General features: G+C 38.4%; 1 protein-coding gene across 1 annotated transcript in view; it reads right to left on the bottom strand.

Moving 5' to 3' along the window:
* Positions 1-1,891: 1,891 nt before the first annotated feature.
* LOC133543204 (receptor for retinol uptake stra6-like) overlaps positions 1,892-22,544 on the bottom strand; it is a 41,171-nt gene continuing 20,518 nt past the window's right edge. Inside the window, exons 8-17 of the mRNA XM_061887727.1 lie at positions 21,626-21,708; positions 21,486-21,547; positions 19,540-19,702; positions 19,374-19,449; positions 13,114-13,247; positions 10,689-10,806; positions 9,313-9,414; positions 9,059-9,222; positions 6,166-6,303; positions 1,892-2,199 (exon numbers count right to left, since the gene is read on the bottom strand). Of these exons, the coding sequence (XP_061743711.1) occupies positions 1,967-2,199; positions 6,166-6,303; positions 9,059-9,222; positions 9,313-9,414; positions 10,689-10,806; positions 13,114-13,247; positions 19,374-19,449; positions 19,540-19,702; positions 21,486-21,547; positions 21,626-21,708 (1,273 nt within the window). The 3' untranslated portion in view covers positions 1,892-1,966. The remainder of the gene's footprint in view (positions 2,200-6,165; positions 6,304-9,058; positions 9,223-9,312; positions 9,415-10,688; positions 10,807-13,113; positions 13,248-19,373; positions 19,450-19,539; positions 19,703-21,485; positions 21,548-21,625; positions 21,709-22,544) is intronic.

The following is a 22,544-nucleotide window of genomic DNA, read 5'->3' as shown; positions in this document are numbered from 1 at the left end:
AAATAAAATAGACACAATGGGAGCGGTTCAGATGTTATTAGACAAATTTACTCGGATAATTCTGGAAAATCCCTTATCTGCTTATTGTGTTACTAGTGTTTTAGTGAGATTATATGGTCGTACATGTACAACCTGAAGGTCGGCCCCGCACCTTTCTTCAGCACCAGTCGACAGGTGGTGGCGATGCCCATCTCTGCCCTTCACAAGGAACCCTCTTCAAAACACGATCTTTCGAAATGATCGCTGCATAATACACTGTACTTTGTGTGTGTGGTCCAATCCAACCGTGTTCGCTTGACCGCTCTGTTCCATAGTAAAGCTTCACCGTCATCTTTCGGGAGTGTAAACAAGGAAACAATGAAACACCGGCTGTGTTTGTGTTGCTAAGGGCGGCCGCAATACACAGCTTCCCACCTACAGCTTTCTTCTTTGACGTCTCCATTATTCATTGAACAAATTGCAAAAGATTCAGCAACACAGAAGTCCAGAATACTGTAGAATTATGCGATGAAAAGAGACGATTTATAGCTGGGAACGGTGCTGGAACAAAATGTCCTCTACGATGCGTGACAGTACATGTTGCGGTTAATGGTTGATAGTATTCTATCTTTATTCGTCATTATTCATATTTTCTGAAAAAAATTATGTGATAATGTACAAAAAAATGATATCAAAATCAAATGACAGTATGTTATTTATGTAGTTTGATCATTCCCCTCGACTGTCATGTCTGTTCTTGTTTTTGTTTAGTTATGTTCTGTTTTGCTTAAGACTCCATTGTTTCTAGTTTTTGCCCTTCCTTGTTTGTCTTGTTACCATAGCAACGCATTCGTTTTCACCTTGTCCTCATTTTCACGCCCCTGTCCTCATGTCTCACACCTGTTTGCACTTATCATCTTCATTATTTAAACCTGTAGTTGCCAGGTGGTCAGCTGGCGACTTTACCTCAACTCCCTCCATGCCATGCCTGGTTTCCCTCCTGTCCATGCCACGTAAGTTTTTGCTTTTCTTTATGTCACAGTTATTGAGTTTTGTTTCTTTTGTCCATAGTCATGCCTTTGTGCTAATCTTTGTTTTCAGAGTCTAGCCATTGTGCGCGCCTTTTGTTTGCCTTTTTGAGTTATAGTGTTAAGAAATAAATATGTACTTACATTCACGTCTCGCTCGTGCCAACTTTCCTTTGCGTCAGAAAAACAAACCATAATCCAAGTCCTGACATCGACAGGTGCACTAACATCATGTACTTATGTAGCATCATCCACAAAGATACAAAGAATTGCTATGGCGACATCCAGTGGACACATTTAGAACAGCACTTTCTTTCATAGATAAACCTATGGATAACGGAGATGTATATAATAGTCTCCTTTTCAGGTGAGAGAGGACGCTAAAGGCAGTGCATTTAAGGCACGCCCCCAATATTGTTGTCTGGGTGGAAATCGGGAGAAATTCGTGAGAATGTTTGCCCCGGGAGAGGCACTGAAATTCGTGAGTCTCCCCGGAATATTGGGAGGGTTGGCAAGTATGGTCGTGAGTTCAAACCCCGGCCGAGTCATACCAAAGACTAGAAAAATGAGACCCATTACCTCCCTGCTGAAATGATTCTCGAGCGTGTCCACTGCTGCCGCTCACTACTCCCCTCACATCCCAGGGGGTAATCAAGGCTGATGGGTCAAATGCAGAGAATAGTTTGGCCACACCTAGTGTGTGTGTGTGTGTGTGTGTGTGTGACGACCATGGGTACTTTAACTTTTTTGTCTTATGTATTAATTGCATAAATGTGCCCAGGTCGACCAGCATAGTGACATGTATGATGCAAACATGATGAGTCAGCAAGGTCAATAGAGTTGGTTTACATTAAAAAAAACATGCAATGTCGCCACCTTGTGGTGATTTTATCACTTGCGCTTTAATTCATAGCGATATCAATGTGACGATTCGATCTGACAATGCCAACCTTGGGATCTCATTCAGTTTTATCCTGGGCCTCGCTGGACGTCTTGCCGGCTTCTCTTTTACTGCTCGCCTGTTTGCTGCGTTTGGGGCTCCCGTTCAGGATGCTCTCCGAGCTCTGCACGGTCTGGAAGTGCTTCCTGGAGCCCAGCAGGGAGGGGTTGTTGACCAAAGTGTAGACCAGCTGCCAGCGAGAGCGAATCCTGCGACCGCTGGTGGACTTTCTGCGAGGGCTCTCCTGGATCCCTGCAGACATGACGGAGCGGGCCGTCAGAACAGAACCAGGTATCACCCTTGAGGGCTTTGGAGTCCATAGTATGTTCCTAGTTCTCTAAATATTAGAAACAACCTTAAGTATCTGGAGGATGATAGTAATCATCACGTACATACTAAGGTGTGATAGTAGTAGTAATAGTGTCAGGGTGAGTTTGTGAATGTGCAAGAAAACATAACTTAATGTCTAAAAATGTAAAAATAAAGAAGAAACACAAACCAGGAACAAACAAACTGGAAGCAGGGAATAGGAATCAGGATCCAGGGAATAGCTTACATTATGCAGCTAGCAATGACAGGACAATACAATACTCCAACACCGAGTGGAGGACAAAGCCGGTTTAAATAGTACCTGGCTGATTGACACCAGGTGTGGCCAAGTGCCAATCAGCCAGTGGAGGGGACACAGCACTCAGGGAGACAAACAGGAAACAGAAGCAAAACAGGAGCGCTAAAACACAACCAAACTGTCAGAGGAAAGCCTGACAAATTGTAAGCGTAGTAAAAGGCGGTCAAATATCAGCCAAAAAACAAACAAGTATCAGACTATATCAACTTGCATCTAAACTTTCCCAAATAACCTTCGATCCAATTAACACCCCAGGTTATTTTTTTTCTTCTATTTTAGTCAAGTTATTGATTAAAAGTAAACAAACAGTGACTACTAGGAGCTACTATTGCAGCTACACAACAGCTAAGCAGACAATAGCATACAAGCTACAGTAGACATAGGTAATGAGTGTCCTTCCCTGAACTATTATTGCAGAATGACACAGGCCATGTGTCAAAAGATATGGTTGCATAGTACTCATACATACAAAGGCTCCAAGGCGGAAGCATATTAAAAAGTATTCAGTATCAAATGTGTCCGCATCGTGGAATTTACATACATACAATTGCCATAACTTAATGCAGTGCTCCTCAGTTTTCAGAAATAATTTTAAGACCCCGACTCTAAATATTATAATTGTTATATGCAACCTTTATAATATCATATTACCCTCTACAAACAACCTACCCTAATAATGGTGAAAAAACCAACTGAAAATGTCCACACAAATGGTCACACAACCTGCTAATTTGTCATGTCTTTGTGATCATGTTTTGTTCGGTTATGTTCTGTTTTTGGACTCTTGGTGCACTCTTGTTTTGTCACCATGACAACCATTAGTTTCACCTGTCACGTGTTCGGACTCACGCACCTGTCACTAATCATGTCTGTATTATTTAAGCTTGTAGTTGCCAGGCAGCCGACCTGGCGTCATCACTCCGTTCATGCTTGGTTCATGCTGCTCTTGTCTTGCCACGTAAGTTTTCTTTGTTATTCAAGACACAGTTTAGTGCGTTGTTTAGTTCATGTTTCATGTCCTAAGTTGTTTTTGCCTCCGCCTTGTGCGCGTCTTTTGTTTGTACTTTTCAGAGTTAAAGATTGAAACATGCATTTACCTTCACGCCATGTCCCGTCACCTTCCTTTGCATCTCGGGAAAACAATCCATGCCTAAAACTGAACCAAAGTCCACACTCTGACACTAATTGAACTTTGTGGACATATAAAAAATGTTTTAGCACCATGAAAAAAATGTAAATTTCACCCGCTGGGAAATTGCATCCATGTTGAAAGTCTGGTAATTTTGATACTGCCAGTACGTCAATATCTAGAGGACATCAGGAGGAACACATGCCTATGAACTCATGTCAATGACCTTTAATCAACCTCACTTAAAAGTGTGTGCAGCCTTTGCTTATTTGACCCAATCCGAACAACCTTCCCTAGTCATGGTGCAAAAAAAAATAATCCAACCAACACAAAATGTCAACACACATAATCACACATAGGACAAGCTGCTAATTGAACTTTGTGGACATCATAAAAAATATCCGAGCACCATTAAAAAAAAATGTAAATTTCACCCGCCGGGAGATTGCATCCATTTTGAAAGTCTGGTAATCATGTCATTATATGATGGACATCAGGAGGAACAAATGCCTCGGAAATTAAATTAACCTCTATTAAAGGGGTGTGCAGCGTTTACTTATTTGACCCAATATGTAGAGGACATAAGGAAAAACATATGCCTAGGAACTCATGTCAATGGCCTTTAATCAACCTCGCTTAAAAATATGTGCAGCGTTTACTTATATGACCCAATGCAAACTACCTTCCCTAGTCATGGTGCAAAAAAAAAAAATCCAACCAACACAAAATTTCAACATACATAATCACACATAGGACAAGCTGCTAATTGAAATTTGTGGACATCATAAAAAATGTCCGAGCACCATAAAAAAAAATTAATTTCACCCACTGGGAGATTGCATCCATGTTCAAAGTCTGGTAATTTTGATACTATTATTATGTCATTATATAGCGGACATCAGGAGGAACAAATGCCTTGTAAGTCATGTCAATGATCTTAGATGAACCTCTATTAAAGGGTGTGCAGCGTTTACTTATACGACCCAATATGTAGAGGACATCAGGAGGAACAAATGCCTAGGAACTCATGTCAATGGCCTTTAATCAACCTTGCTTAAAAGTATGTGCAGCGTTTACTTATATGACCCAATGCAAACTACCTTCCCTAGTCATGGTGCAAAAAAAAAAATCTAACCAACAAAAAATTTCAACATACATAATCACACATAGGACAAGCTGCTAATAGAAATTTGTGGACATCATAAAAAATGTCCAAGAACCATAAAGAATGTTTTAATTTCACCCACTGGGAGATTGCATCCATGTTCAAAGTCTGGTAATTTTGATACTATTATTATGTCATTATATAGCGGACATCAGGAGGAACAAATGCCCTGTAAGTCATGTCAATGATCTTAGATGAACCTCTATTAAAGGGTGTGCAGCGTTCACTTATATGACCCAATGCAAACTACCTTCCCTAGTCATGGTGCAAAATTAAAATAAATCCAACGGTCACACTTAAGACAAGCTGCTAATTGAACTTTTTGGACATCGTAAAAAATATCTGAACACCATGAAAAAAATGTAAATTTCACCCGCTGGGAGATTGCATCCATGTTGAAAGTCTGGTAATCATGTCATTATATAATGGACATCAGGAGGAACAAATGCCTTGTAAGTCATGTCAATGATCTTAGATGAACCTCTATTAAAGGGTGTGCAGCGTTTACTTATATGACCCAATGCAAACTACCTTCCCTAGTCATGGTGCAAAACAAAAAATCCAACCAACACAAAATTTCAACATACATAATCACACATAGGACAAGCAGCTAATTGAAATTTGTGGACATCATAAAAAATGTCCGAGCACCATAAAAAAAAAATTAATTTCACCCACTGCGAGATTGCATCCATGTTCAAAGTCTGGTAATTTTGATACTATTATTATGTCATTATATAGCGGACATCAGGAGGAACACATGCCTTGTAAGTCATGTCAATGATCTTAGATGAACCTCTATTAAAGGGTGTGTAGCGTTTACTTATATGACCCAATGCAAACTACCTTCCCTAGTCATGGTTGAAAATTAAAATAAATCCAACCAACACAAAATGTCAACAGACATGGTCACACATAAGACAAGCTGCTAATTGACCTTTGTGGACTATATAAAAAAAAGTATCTAAATTTAATCCATTATAAAGCGTGGTGGGAAAAATGCAAAACCCTCTCCACACTTATCCATGTTTGGTGCATTTTAGCTGCTTGATATTTCTGATTAGAAAACTTGAAGGAGGTCGTAAACAAGGTTGAAGTCTAACTTTAGCATATTAAACTAAATATTAATTATATATCCCTTATATTAATATAATATGTGCACATATATATGTGTGTTTAGGTTATTTATAGTTACTTTACATGCAAATTGCGGCCCCCCAAGTCAAAATGTTTGCTGTCGCATGATCCAGCTGTGTTTGTGGTGTGTTTGTGGTGTGTTTGTGCATTTGTGTTCACCTTCCTCTGCGTCTCGTATTTTCTGAGCCACTCGTCCACCTTCCACCATCATGTCCAGCAGCAGCCCACAGAAAGCTTTCATCAGCGGGTGTGACTGGCTGACCTCCACCTTCAGGAAGTGTGTGTAGTAGTGGTACGCTGGACGGACACACACACACCACGTGGACACTGTTACCGCCGTGTTGCAGGCATTTGGAAACAATTAAGGTATGTAAATAATCATTCACAAAATGTTTTTTGTGTAAATATCTCATTTTACGACATAAATTTGCAGCCTGTAGTCAGGTGCGGCTAATACAAGGGTCCCCAAACTTTTTGACTCGGGAACTGCATCGGGTTGAAAAAAATGTGGCCGGTGGCAGGGCTGTATCAATCAATCAATCAACCCCGCACCATAATTCCTCCTCCACTAAATTTCACACTCTGCACAATGCAGTGCGAAATGTAGCGTTTTCCTGGCATCAAATTGCCAGATGGAAAAGTGTGATTCATCAGTCCAGAGAAGGCGTCTCCACTGCTCTAAAGTCCAGTGGGGACGTCCCCCGCTTTACACCACCGCATCCCACACTTTGCTGTATGGCTTAGATGCAGCTCCTCAGCCATAGAAACCCATTCCATGAAGCTCTCTGTGTACTGTACGTGGGCTAATTGGAAGGTCACATGAAGTTTGGAGCTCTGTAGCAACTGACTGTGCAGAAAGTCTATGCACTTCAGCATCTTCTGACCCCTCTCTGTCAGTTTATGTGACCTACCACTTGGGGGCTGAGTTGCTGTTGTTCCCCAACTCTTCACTTTTCTTATAACAAAGTTGATTTTGGAATATATAGGAGCAAGGAAATTTCACGACTGGATTTGTTGCACATGTGACATCCTATGACAGTTCCATGCTGGAAATCACTGAGAGCGGCCCATTCTTTCACAAATGTTTGTAGAAACAGTCTCCATGCCTAAGTGCTTGATTTTATACACTGGGCCACATGATTAGGACACCTGATTCTCATCATTTGGATGGGTGGCCAAATACTTTTGGCAACATAAGAATGAGAAACACATTTTGGGAGAACATCCTCACAGTAACACAACATAACCGCAACACAACAAATACCCAGAATCCTTTGTATCCATGACACTACCTGAGTATTTTATACACCCCGCTAGCTCTTTGAGTGGTAAAGGTGGTCGACCTGTGATGTATTTCAGCGGGCGGTTGCGGTTCTGATATAATGTTGGTTCGGGTGGAGGACGACTTTGGTGATGCGGTTGCGGATGATATAATTGGTTGTGGATGATATAATGACCTATCCGCGCATCTCTAATATTTATATATATATATATATTCCTCGCACACTAATTGACTGAAAGTTGAGCACACTTTGCGCGCGATGTCACATTATCGACAGGAAAATGCATTTTTAGACAATATTATTTGCCTGAGTGGCTAGGAGACCCTGAGAGTAACAAGCGGTAGAAAAAAGATTAAGGACAGATTTAAAAAAATGTTTAAAAAAGAAAAAATATGTATATTTTTTTTAGGGACCACTGGGCTAATATATCCATCCATCCATCCATCTTCTTCCGCTTATCCAAGGTTGTGTCGCGGGGGCAGCAGCCTAAGCAGGGAAACCCAGACTTCTGCACCACTGCTAATGTAGCATCATTTGAAAAGATATATATCGTGTATCGTGTCATAGCTTAAAAATATCTCTATGATGCTGATCCGACTCTGCTTGGGATGGTTTCTTGTGGACGGGACTCTCGCTGCTGTGTTGGATCCACTATGGATTGAACTTTCACAGTATCATGTTAGACCCGCTCGACATCCGTTGCTTTCGGTCCCCTGGGGGTGTCGCGGGGGGAGGGGGTCCTCTCCAAGGTTTCTCATAGTCATCATTGTCACCGACGTCACACTGGGTGTGAGTTTTCCTTGCCCTTATGTGGGTTTTTCCCAGGATGTCGTAGTTGTAGTGGTTTGTTCAGTCCTTTGAGACATTTGTGATTTGGGGCTATATAAATAAACATTGATTGATTGAAAATTCAACCGAAAAAAATAAAGAGAAAAACTAGCTAATTCGAATCTTTTTGAAAAATTTCAAAAAAGAATTTATGGAACATCATTAGTCATTTTTCCCGATTAAGATTAATTTTAGAATTTTGATGACATGTTTTAAATAGGTTAAAATCCAATCTGCACTTTGTTAGAATATATAACAAATTGGACCAAGATAAATTTCTAACAAAGACAAATTAAGATTTCTTCTAGATTTTCTAGAACAAAATTTTAAAAGAAATTCAAAATACTTTGAAATAAGATTTAAATTTAATTGCCAGAATAATTTTTTTAAATTTTAATCATAATAAGTTTGAAGAAATATTTCTCTTCGTCGTAAAAACAGAAGCTAAAATTAAGAGTTAAATTAAAATGTATTTATTATTCTTTACAATAAAAAAAAAAAGATACTTGAACATTGATTTAAATTGTCAGGAAGTAAGAGGAAGGAATTTAAAAGGTAAAAAGGTATATGTGTTTAAAAATACCAAAATAATTTTTAAGGTTGTATTTTTCTCTAAAATTGTCTTTCTGAAAGTTATAAGAAGCAAAGTAAAAAAATAATGAATTTATTTAAACAAGTGAAGACCAAGTCTTTAAAATATTTTCTTTGATTTTCAAATTCTATTTGAGTTTTGTCTCTCTTAGAATTAAAAATGTCGAGCAAAGCGAGACCAGCTTGCTAGTAAATAAATACAATTTAAAACATTGAGGCAGCTCACTGGTAAGTGCTGCTATTTGAGCTATTTTTAGAACAGGCCAGCGGGCGACTCATCTGATCTTTACGGGCGACCTGGTGCCCGCGTTGGTGACCCCTGGTCTAGATCAACCAGAGTCAGTGACTACCTGGGTCGTAGGACTCTGCTGTGTGGTGCAGCAGACTGATGTCCAGACGGCCGAGGTGCAGGATGTTGTAGAGCGCGGTTATGAGCACCCTCCACACGCCCACTATCACGCCCACCACAGTGTTGATCAGGAACAGCAGATATGTCAGAAGGAACAAACTCTCCCTGGAAATCAAAGCCATTTTAATTCACACCCCAAATCTGATCTTTGCTACTGATTTGTAAACACGGAAGGGATTCTTCTTCCGAGTGTACCTGTTGTTTAAGTCTCGTGTGCCCGCCTCTTTTTTGACGAAGGCAAACTTGGCAGCGACGTGCTGAAGGACCGTGGTCAGGATCACTGTCACCCACGCTGGCCTAAAGTGTCACACACAAGTGGAAAAGCACTTTATTCAATTGTATGTCAATTATATTTATATCGCGCTTTCACCTTTTTTTGTTAAGTACAGTGGGGCAAAAAGTATTTAGTCAGCCAGCGATTGTGCAAGTTCTCCCACTTCAAATGATGACAGAGGTCTGTCATTTTCATCATAGGTACACTTCAACTGGGAGAGACAGAATGTGGGGAAAAATCCAGGAATTCACATTTTAAAGGAATTTATTTGTAAATGATGGTGGAAAATAAGTATTTGGTCAACCATTCAAAGCTCTCACTGATGGAAGGAGGTTTTGGCTCAAAATCTCAGGATACATGGCCCCATTCATTCTTTCCTTAACACGGATCAATCGTCCTGTCCCCTTAGCAGAAAAACAGCCCCAAAGCATGATGTTTCCACCCCCATGCTTCACAGTAGGTATGGTGTTCTTGGGATGCAACTCAGTATTCTTCTTCCTCCAAACACGACAAGTTGAGTTTATACCAAAATGGATACATGGATGATACAGCAGGGGATTGGGAGAATGTCATGTGGTCAGATGAAACCAAAATAGAACTTTTTGGTATAAACTCAACTCCTGCTTATTTCAGCAATTCAATGCGAAGTCACTTGTTACAACAGCGTGGCTTCGTAGTAAAAGACTGCGGGTACTTTCCTGGCCCGCCTGCAGTCCAGACCTGTCTCCCATTGAGAATGTGTGGCTCATTATGAAGCCTAAAATACCACAACGGAGACCCCGGACTGTTGAACCACTTAAGCTCTACATAAAACAAGAATGGGAAATAATTCCACCTGATAAGCTTCAAAAATTGGTCTCCACAGTTCCCAAAGGTTTGTTGAGTGTTGTTAAAAGAAAAGGTGATGTAACACAGTGGTGAACATGCCCTTTCCCAACTACTTTGGCATGTATGAGTTTGAACATCAAATATGTTGTCTTTGTAGCATATTCAACTGAATATGGCTTGAAAAGGATTTGCAAATCATTGTATTCTGTTTATATTTACATCTAACACAATTTCCCAACTCATATGGAAACGGGGTTTGTACTTTTAGTATTTGTAGCTCGGTAGCCAGCTAGCGCTAGCTTGTGTCTCCATAAGATCTGCAGAGTCACCGATCCGTAAGTCTGACAAATTTTGATTATCAATCACGGTGTTACAATAATTTTTAGTCAAAACGATAATACTAACCCTGAGCAGTTTTAAATAGTTTAATATGGTTACATCCTGAATAATGTAAAAAGTGCTGACTCACCAGGCCTTGCCAGCAATCTGGAACACGATGAGGTTACGTCCATAAAAGACGGGCACGATGACAAGAAAAACCAGGACCAAGAAGCAGATGAAAAACACCAGAGTCTGGATTGCCATACCTGCAAAGACATAGCACGGCAAACACTCATTTTTATTAACATACAAATGTTAATTGGGAGCGTCCAACATTTATAATCCTTTAACTGCTGCTCATGTTTGATAGTAGTCTAATTATGTGATGACATCAAGTACTAGAACACTCAGGTTTGATCCACATTCTTAGATCATACATTTCAAATAAGTAGCTGCTGACAGAAGCATATATACCGTATTTCTTTGAATTGCCGCAGGACATATAGTATGCGCCTGCCTTGAATTACCGCCTGGTCAAACTCGTGACACTTCCCCTGTCATCATTTTCAAAATGGAGGAGGCTGATTTCAATACCGGTAATTTTAAATCGCATAAAGGGAAGAATATTAAGAGCTATTCAGTAGGATTTAAGGTCCAAGCTTACATCACACTCAAATTTTTACTGCATGCCTTTGGTAAGTGCCGCAGTGAGAAGAGGTTTTAAAATAATTAGAACATGCTTACTTTTACTGCATGCCTTTGGTAAGTGCCGCAGTGAGAAGAGGGTTTAAAATAATTAGAACATGCTTAATTTTACTGCATGCCTTTGGTAAGTGCCGCAGTGAGAAGAGGGTTTAAAATAATTAGTGCATGCTTACTTTTACTGCATGCCTTTGGTAAGCGCAGGAGTGAGAGAAGGTTTTAAATTAATTAGCGCCCCGGCTGTCAGGCTTGCCCCTGACAGTTTGTCTATGTTTTACTTTTTTTTCTCTGCATTTGTCTGTTTCCTGTGTTTAGTATTTCCTGTCTTTTAGTTCCTGTCAAGTGCTCTTATTTTGTCAGCTTCCTGTCTTGTTCCCTGAGTGCTGTGTTCCTCCTCAGTGTGTTTAGTATTTCCTGTCCTTAGTTGCTGTCTAGTGCTCTTATTTTGTCAGCTTCCTGTTCCCTGAGTGCTGTGTTCCTTCTCAGTGTGTTTAGTATTTCCTGTCCTTAGTTCCTGTCAAGTGCTCTTAATTTGTCAGCTTCCTGTCTTGTTCCCTGAGTGCTGTGTTCCTCCTCAGTGTGTTTAGTATTTCCTGTCCTTAGTTGCTGTCTAGTGCTCTTATTTTGTCAGCTTCCTGTTCCCTGAGTGCTGTGTTCCTTCTCAGTGTGTTTAGTATTTCCTGTCCTTAGTTCCTGTCAAGTGCTCTTAATTTGTCAGCTTCCTGTCTTGTTCCGAGTGGTGTGTTCCTCCTCAGCGTGTTTAGTATTTCCTGTCCTTAGTTCCTGTCTAGTGCTCTTATTTTGTCAGCTTCCTGTCTTGTTCCCTGAGTGCTGTGTTCCTCCTCAGTGTGTTTAGTATTTCCTGTCCTTAGTTCCTGTCTAGTGCTCTTATTTTGTCAGCTTCCTGTCTTGTTCCCTGAGTGCTGTGTTCCTCCTCAGTGTGTTTAGTATTTCCTCTCCTTAGTTCCTGTCAAGTGCTCTTAATTTGTCAGCTTCCTGTCTTGTTCCGAGTGGTGTGTTCCTCCTCAGCGTGTTTAGTATTTCCTGTCCTTAGTTCCTGTCTAGTGCTCTTATTTTGTCAGCTTCCTGTCTTGTTCCCTGAGTGCTGTGTGCCTCCTCAGTGTGTTTAGTATTTCCTGTCCTTAGTTCCTGTCTAGTGCTCTTATTTTGTCAGCTTCCTGTCTTGTTCCCTGGGTGGGTGCTGTGTTCCTCCTCGGTGTGTTTAGTATTTCCTGTCCTTAGTTCCTGTCTAGTGCTCTTATTTTGTCAGCTTCCTGTCTTGTTCCCTGAGTGCTGTGTTCCCCTTCAGCTGCGGCTGATTGGCATCTGGCCACACCTGTTGCCAATCAGCCGGCTCTTATTTGTACCTCCTTTGTCTTTTGTCAGTTGCTGGATCATTGTATTGTCGTTCGGACTTGTCGTTGCTCTTGTCGTGTCTGTGATTCTTTTCAGCTATTACTCGCCATGCTACATTTTGTCCCGGTCGTCGTAGCGGTAAGCTGTTCTTGTTAGCCATTAGTTATTTCCAGTTTTTCTGTTTGCTATCCACTAGCTTCCAAGCTAAAGTTCCTTTTTGTTTTCCAGCTTCCAGTGCTAGCTCCCTTAGTTTGTCACTCCGCCCACGTGCGTGCTTTTTGTTTGTTCTTGTTCTATTATTTAAATGAAGTCATGTTTTGCCTTTCAACGCCTGCCTCCTTCTCTGCATCATGGGGTTGGTCAACAAATGACTGAGACACCGGCGGCAATTCAAGGAAATATGGTTTTCATTTCTCGTGCACATTTAGTATCATTATTGAATAGTGAAGTATCGCTCGACAGAAAAAATGACTACAATTCTAAAAAATGTGTTCTGCTGTGTTTTTGTGCTTCACCAAGACAGACGAGGGCAGCTTGGTATCCAGTGAAGCCCATCCAACACACCACACCGGACTTGGTGGGACGGAGGCTCTTCTGACTGTTATAAAGGTTGTAGATTTCTCCTTTGTACCGCCCCCTCAGGTTGGATCTACAGCAGCACAGCAAGGTGTGTGTTATGAAACATCCGTCTTGTTCAGGTCTGTACAGCACATATATTTACATTATGGCCTTTTGAAAACTGCTGCACAATGTGGAGAAATAATAGCACAGTTCCACCCTTGACTTGTTCGACATGAAGAACTTCAGTTACATCTTTTCTATACATGTTACAAGTTATATATTTTATTATCGAATGTATCAAATGTGATGAATCTTTAACGGACCACAATGGAAACCAGCCTTTTGGCTTTTTGTGCCATCCATTTGCCTTTTAAAGCATTACATGGATTCAATTCTTTAAGATGTCACATTTTTAAATCAATCAAAACATTAAGACAGCAAGTCATGGGGGAATTATTGCTAGAAACTGTTCTGTTATTTGTCCAACATAACAATTTGCATGAATAGAATCAGAACACAGGGGTATCTTGCAAATTTGCTGATACATTGCAAATATGCTTTTTTTTTTGTAGTAAATTGTTTTTCTTTCATTTATAAAACAAAAAAAATCACCAGAAATGGGCTATTTCCACAAAAAACACATCTAAATCAACACATTTTGAATTTTGTACTATATAATCATTTTTTTTCCTGTACTGATGTTTTGTTCGATTTGTTTGTGTGTGTGTGTGTGTGTGTGTGTGTGTATATATATATATATATATATATATATATATATATATATATATATATATATATATATATACATATATATGTATGTATGTATGTATGTGTATATATATATATATATATATATATATATATATATATATATATATATATATATATATATATATATATATATATAATATGTGTATATATATATAATATATGTATATATAATATATGTATATATATGTATGTATATATATATATATATATGTATGTATACACATATATTATATATACATATATTATATATATATATACACACACACACACCCATACATACTGTGTGTGTGTGTGTGTGTATGTGTGTATATATATATATATATATATATATATATATATATATATATATATATATATATATGTGTATATATATGTATGTGTGTGTGCAATGAGATAAATATAAGCTTTTTCTTATATGCAGCTCTGAATCCACCCAAAAGTGTGCAGGTGTACCTAATGTTGTGGCCAGTTTATTATATATATATATATATATATATATATATATATATATATATATATATAGCATATTAAAAAATGCTAATATCTATCTCATTGCATGTCATGATAATGTGGAATATATTATACATTTATAACATACACAATAAACCACTACTTTAGCAACCATAATATTGTGTGACTTGGTCAACTGATCGAAAAAAAAACGTTTTAGTAGACTAATTCGAAAAAACATGTCGGCTAATTAAAACAGTAATTGCTGAATCCAACTATTATTAATTAATTTTTTGATTACACATCGGAATCCTGCACATTTTTTTTTTTTCGTAGTAAATTGTTTTTCTTTCATTTATAAAACAAAAACAATCACCAGAAATGGGCTATTTCCACACAAACACATCTAAATCAATTGATTTTGAATTTTGTACTACTATTATTCAATCTTTTTTTTTTTTTCCTGTACTGATATATATATGTATATATACAGTGGGGCAAAAAAGTATTTAGTCAGCCAGCGATTGTGCAAGTTCTCCCACTTCAAATGATGACAGAGGTCTGTCATTTTCATCATAGGTACACTTCAACTGGGAGAGACAGAATGGGGGAAAAAAAATCACATTGTAGGAATTGTAAAGAATTTATTTGTAAATTATGTTGGAAAATAAGTATTTGGTCAACCATTCAAAGCTCTCACTGATGGAAGGAGGTTTTGGCTCCAAATCTCACGATACATGGCCCCATTCATTCTTTCCTTAACACGGATCAATCGTCCTGTCCCCTTAGCAGAAAAACAGCCCCAAAGCATGATGTTTCCACCCCCATGCTTCACAGTAGGTATGGTGTTCTTGGGATGCAACTCAGTATTCTTCTTCCTCCAAACACACAAATAAATATAATAGTATCTAAGACGAACACACGGCTGAAAAACTTTAATGAATTGGCCACAACATTAAGTACACCTGCACACATTTGGGTGGATTCAGAGCTGCATATTAAAAAAAACTAATATTTATCTCATTGCACTTCATGATATTGTGGAAATACACAAACTACATAATATATATATACCGGTATGTGTATATATAAAATACAAAAAAAACACTGCTTTAGCAACCATAATATTGTTTTACTTTGTCAACTGATCGAAAAAAAACATTATTTTAGTGGTCTACTAATCGAAAAAACATGTCCGCTGATTAAAGTAATTGCTGAATCCAACTAATTTTTTTCAAATAATTTATTTGTTTTTCAACTGCAAGTCATGTCTCATGTCAGAAGTAATATAATCATCAGATTTGTCGGATCATTTCATCCCCCGTAAGAAAAATGTTTCCAAAATGTTACAATAATAATAACCCTTTCAATACATTAATATTAGCAAACATAAACAGGGTTTCATTTTCTCACATGCATCCAGAAGGGGGTGCTGTTCTCTATTTGGCACATTATTTTACAACAGTGCTGTTAGTTCAATATAAACTAGCCTAGACTGCATTATAAAATGATTTATTATTCATTATCGTTAACATTTATACATAAATTCAGAAGATTTATGTACTAATCATTGATAAAGATGACTGGAAATAAAAACTGTAGAATATAGGTCAATAATATATATGTGTATGTATGTATGTATATATATACGATAAGCATAGGTAAGCATGTCATTTATCTAAATTACAAAACAATGAGTATATTTTGCTATTTAATTAGCGTCAGTATAATTATGTCATTTCTGCATATGCGTACGGACGTGGTTTTGTAGTATTTATTTTTTTCTTTCCTGTACTGATGTTTTGTTATTTTTTATTTGTATGTATGTGTATATATACATACACTCAGAGGCGGTAGAAAATGGATATAAATATATATATATATAGACATTCACTGTAATTATTTAATGTATTTAAAGGAAAAGGCAATATTTTTGGTTTGTAATGTACATTTTGTGAAACCCTTGCAATTGTTGGGGGCGGCGTGGCTCGGGTTCCAGGTTTAATACCTGCTTTCGCCATCCTATGATTGCCGTGGTGTCCTTGGGCAAGACACTTTACCCACCTGCTCCCAGGGCCACCTACCCTGGTTTAAAAGTAACTTAAAAATGTAGATAATGGGTTTCAATATGAAAGTTGCTTTGAGTCTCTAGAAAGAAGCATAATTTAAATATAATTCACTTCACAATAAAATAATAGGGGGGAAAAACATGACTTTAGACCAGTGGTCCCCAAACTCCAGCCCGTGGGAAGTCCCAAGTTAAGAAAAATAGATATATAAACAATTTTTGATTATTTTTTAAAATCTGTCCTTTCTAATTCATTTTATACTGCTTGTTACTTTGTCTCCTAGCCGCTCAGGCAAATCATATTGTTTAAAAATACATTTTTCCATCGATGGAGTGTGCACTTGATGTCATGTTTTTAGTCAATTAGTGCGCGAGGAATGTGTGTGTGTGTGTGTGTGTGTGTATGTATGTATATATATATATATATATTTATATTTATATTAGGGGTGTGGGAAAAATCAATTCGAATACGAATCGTCTACGTTTTGCGATTCAGAATCGATTCTCATTTTTAAAAAATCGATTTATTTATTTTTTTAATTACAATTTTTTTTTTTTTCTTTATCAATCCAACAAAACAATACACAGCAATACCATAACAATGCAATCCAATTCCAAAAGCAAACCTGACCCAGCAACACTCAGAACTGCAATAAACAGAACAATTGAGAGGAGACACAAACACCACACAGAACAAAACAAAAGTAGTGAATATTATCAACAACAGTATCAATATTAGTTATCATTTCAGCATAGCAGTGATTAAAAATCCCTCATTGACATTATCATTAGACATTTATAAAAAATTTTAAAAAAGAACAATAGTGTCACAGTGGCTTACACTTGCATGGCATCTCATAAGCTGGACAACACACTGTGTCCAATGTTTTCACAAAGATAAAATAAGTCTGATTTTTGCTTCCTTTAATAGTTAAAACAAATGTACATTATTGCAATCAGTTGATAAAACATTGTCCTTTACAATTATAAAAGTTTGACATGCTACTCTGCTAGCATGTGAGCAGACTGGGGTAGATCCTGCTGAAATCTATGTATTGAATGAATACACAATCCTTTTGAATCGGGAAAATATCGTTTTTGAATCGATAATAATGTGGGGCGGCATAGCTCGGTTGGTAGAGCGGCTGTGCCAGCAACTTGAGGGTTGCAGGTTCGATTCCCGCTTCCGACATCCTAGTCACTGCCGTTGTGTCCTTGGGCAAGACACTTTACCCACCTGCTCCCAGTGCCACCCGCACTGGTTTAAATGTAACTTAGATATTGGGTTTCACTATGTAAAGCGCTTTGAGTCACTAGAGAAAAGCGCTATATAAATATAATTCACAATTCACAATACCGTTGAATGGAAAAAATCGATATATTATCGAATCGTGACCCCATGAATCAATATTAAATCAAATCGTGGGACACCCAAATATTTGCAGCCCTAATGTGTGTGTGTGTGTGTATATATGTGTATATATATATATATATATATATATATGTATATGTATGTAGGTGTGGGAAAAAATCACAAGACTACTTCATCTCTACAGATCTGTTTCATGAGGGGTTCCCTCAATCATCAGGAGATTTTGGCAAAATCTCCTGATGATTGATGATATATATATATATATATATATATATATATAGCCTGGCCCCTGGTAAAATGATTTTAACCCAATGTGGCCCCGGATTGAATAAGTTTTGGGACCACTACTTTAGACCATGTATAATAACATACATGATCTGTAATCATTTTACGGTTTTAAAACCTTTATTCACAATTAAAAACAATACATTTAACAAACCATAAAAAAAAAAGTTCTGTTATTCTGCAATACTAACTTTTATCGAACAATTGTAGAACGTAAAAAGGTAAATATTTATTTTTTGTCAACTATAACTATTTACTATTGATGAATTTACTGTAGTTATACATTCACTACAGAGTCACGATTTATAGTCTCATAGTTTGTGTTCTTATAGTCATGATCAACCAATTACAGGCAAATCCTCAAAATGATTCAATGATAAAGGCATACATTATCAGCGATACTATCCCTGTATTTACTTGTCACACCTGGACATGGATTATTTTTGCTTCTTCGATGCAGAGAGGATACGGGACTAGCCAGACGAGAGTGTAAGTACATGATTGTTTATTTGACCGCTAAATACAAAAATAAACGAACAAAGAGGTACAAAACTTGGCTACAAAAATACAAACAGGAAAACAAAACACCTGCTCGATGGCATGAAACACGATAAACTGTAAACTTAAACTTGCACTGTGGCAGAACTATGAACAACTAAAACAAAAACACTCACTGTGACCGAAACAAGGGGCATGGATAGCAGGGTGCGTAGCAGGTAATCATGAAGGCATGAAGGCAAGCACATGCAAAAATCCCAGACAGAAAGTAAAATCCTTAAATAGTAGAAGCGGTAATGAGAAACAGGTGTGAGAACTGAGGGGCGGGGCGTGACTAGGATGGCAAGGTGAAAATCAATGGGTTGGCATGGAAACCAAACCAGGAAATGCAAAACGTGAAGCAAGAGTCCAAAAACAAAACATGATCAAACATAAAACCAGATTAGCAGGCATGACAACTTGGTATCGGATTAATACCAACGTTACCTGTATCGCCCATTCCTACGACTAGTAACGCTGCTACTGTAGTCACCTTTATTGCAAATGTTGATCCGAAATCAGAGGAGAATGTTACCTTCAAGCTAGAACAGTTTGGTTAAAAATAGACATTTTTACAGGTGTCTCAATTACTCATGTGTTGTTTTTTTAGCGCCTGTTAATAGTGAGGATCAACTGTACTTCCACCATTTTGTCCGGAGCCAAAAATGGACTAAATTTTGTTTTTTTGAAAGGCAAAAGAATAACGAGGTTGAAAAAGAGAGGTTACTCACCTGTGAAGTACCATCGACCTCATGAGCATGACCAGACTGACCACACACGAGAGGGTCATTGCACACAGGTAGCACACTATAAAAGGAGTACAACATCATATCCATTGAATCTAGCAGCAGTTTTTGAAATAAATAAATAAATAAAAAATATAAATGCATCTCAAACCTTCGAGCAGCCAAGTGTAGAAAGTCACAATTTTGACGACCTCCATTCTGTCATCTGAGAGGATGATCCCAAATCCCAACAAGAGGAAGGCGATGTTCTCGTCGATACCGGCGCGAACGATGTGGAGAGTTGGGACTACCAACACAATTAACAACAGTGCAGTCTGAAAGACAGAACATATTTGCATTTGTCACGTGTTTACTGTACTTGTCATAAAAACAAGCTAAATCCCAGACAAGAATCTAGGCTCCTAGTGCTTAAGTATAATAGAACTTTTGTTGCATAGTACGTAAACCACTCATAACTGTCTGGGTGGGATGTACCCAGTTTTCATGAAAATTTCAGGTAATGCAAAAAATGGGTGTAGTATCTGCTATAATACGAAATAACATGTTTTCCATATGGTTGAAGATTACCTTCCTTTGGAGCAAGAAGCTAACCCGTTTTGGAAACAGTGTCCCATCATAAATTAATTGATTAACGTGGACCCGGACCCCTAGGGCTTCACGGTGGCAGAGGGGTTAGTGCGTCTGCCTCACAATACGAAGGTCCTGCAGTCCTGGGTTCAAATCCAGGCTCGGGATCTTTCTGTGTGGAGTTTGCATGTTCTCCCCGTGACTGCGTGGGTTCCCTCCGGGTACTCCGGCTTCCTCCCACTTCCAAAGACATGCACCTGGGGATAGGCCCCTCCCACCTCCAAAGACATGCACCTGGGGATAGGCCCCTCCCACCTCCAAAGACATGCACCTGGGGATAGGTTGATTGGCAACACTAAATGGTCCCTAGTGTGTGAATGTTGTCTGTCTATCTGTGTTGGCCCTGCGATGAGGTGGCGACTTGTCCAGGGTGTATGCAGCCTTCCGCCCGATTGTAGCTGAGATAGGCACCAGCGACCCCAAAAGGGAATAAACGGTAGAAAATGGATGAATGGATGGACCCGGACTTAAACAAGTTAAAAAACTTATTGGGGTGTTGCCATTTAGTGGTCAATTGTACGGAATATAGCGGTAGAAATGGATGGATGTACTGTACTGTGCAATCTACTAATAAAAGTTCAATCAGTCAATCATTGTATGGATATTAAGACTACGTTTACACTGTAGGCCAAAGTGGCCCAAATCAAATTTTTTTTCCTAGATATGATTTTTTTCTTCCAGTTGACTGTTTACACGGCAAGTAAAATGTGATTTTTAATCAGACTCCAGTCCGGCCCCAAATGTGACTTGACGTCACTTGTTTAGATGTTTAAAACATCAGATCTGTGTCACTTGAGGGCTAAAAAATCAGATATTGTGAACGAGGCGTTAGGTGGTACAATATACCGGTATCAGTATAGTACCTCGATACTAATGAATCATTGTTGGTACTATACCGCCTCTAAAAAGTATCTCCTCCAGCCCCGGTCGTCGTAACGTTGTGTCATTGCTGATCAAACAAAACAAAAGTTTTGTTTGATCGGCTGTTTTACTGCCATGTTACAGACACTGTTTGGAAACATTTAAGGTCTATAAATAGTCATGTAAAAAAACATTCTGTGTAAATAACTTATTTTACAAACATATATATATATCCATCCATCCATCCATTTTCTACCGCTTATTCCCTATATATATATATATATATATATATATATATATTATTTTTTTTGAGACACTAGTGATTTAGGGCTATATAAATGAACATTGATATATACATATATATATTTAAGATCTCCGGTTTATAGTCTCCGTTTTTTTCCATATAATATATGGCAAAAAAAAAAGGTTTTCCCTCCAATGAAGTGGGTGTGGCTGATATACAGGTGCGCTCCACAGTCTGGGAAATACAGTAACCTTCAGGACATGTCAAGAATGAGAGAAGGAACAAGATCACTGTCTGTAGTCAAGACTTTTTTAACTATTGGGAGAAAAGTCCCTTTGCACACCTCCCCATTCAAGTCCACTTACATGGTACAGCGCCACAAAAGCCACAAACACTGAAACGGCCAACTTTAGCGGGAATCGGAACACTGAAAAAAGGGGAAAACATTGTTTTTATTATTTATCACGGGAAGATAAAAGTTGTAATCGGTCCAAAATGCACACACCTTTTTCTGGAATGTAAATATAACTCTTGGGCACTTCCAGAAGTCTCTCCATCAGTGTCGGTTTGTCAGATGCGCAGGAGCTACTTTTTTTTTTTTTGGAACAAAAAAACAACCAGACAGTCACAGATGTGTTTTTTAAAGTAAGCTAATTGAAAGAGCACAATAGGTGAATTTAATCCTCCGTGTGGAGTGAAGTTGGCACGTTGTGTAAATGGTAAATAAAAACAGAATACAATGATTTGCAAATCATTTTCAACTCATATTCAATTAAATAGACTGCAAAGACAAGATACTTCACGTTCCAGCTGGTGAACTTTTTTTATTTTTTTATTTTTCGCAAATATTAGCTCATTTGGAATTCGAAGCCAGCAACACGTTTCAAACAAGCTGGCCAAAGTGGCAAAAAAGACAGAGAAAGTTGAGGAATGAACATCCCACAGGTGTGCAGGCTCATTGGGAACAGGTGGGTGCCATGGTTGGGTATAAAAGCAGCTTCCATGAAATGCTCAGTCATTCACAAACAAGGATGAGGCGAGGGTCTCCACTTTGTGAACAAATGTGTGAGCAAATGGTCGAATAGTTTAAGAACAACATTTCTCAACGATATTGCAAGGAATTTAGGGATTTCACCATCTACGGTCCGTAATACATCAAAAGGTCCGGAGAAATCTGGAGAAATCACTGCACATAAGCGGCAATGCTCGTGACCTTCGTCCCTCTGGCTGCATTGCATCAAAAAGTGACATCAGTGGGTAAAGGATATCACCACATGGGCCCAGGAACACTTCAGAAAACCACTGTTAGTAACTACAGTGCGTCGTTACATCTGTAAGTGCAAGTTAAAACCCTACTATGCAAAGCAAAAGCCATTTATCAACAACACCCAGAAACGCACACAGGTTCGCTGGGCCCGAGCTCA

The sequence above is a fragment of the Nerophis ophidion genome, linkage group LG25 (assembly GCF_033978795.1).
Source record: "Nerophis ophidion isolate RoL-2023_Sa linkage group LG25, RoL_Noph_v1.0, whole genome shotgun sequence".
NCBI lineage: Eukaryota > Metazoa > Chordata > Actinopteri > Syngnathiformes > Syngnathidae > Nerophis > Nerophis ophidion.
The sequence above is the reverse complement of the archived record's forward strand: the minus strand, read 5'-3'. Positions and strand labels throughout refer to the sequence as shown.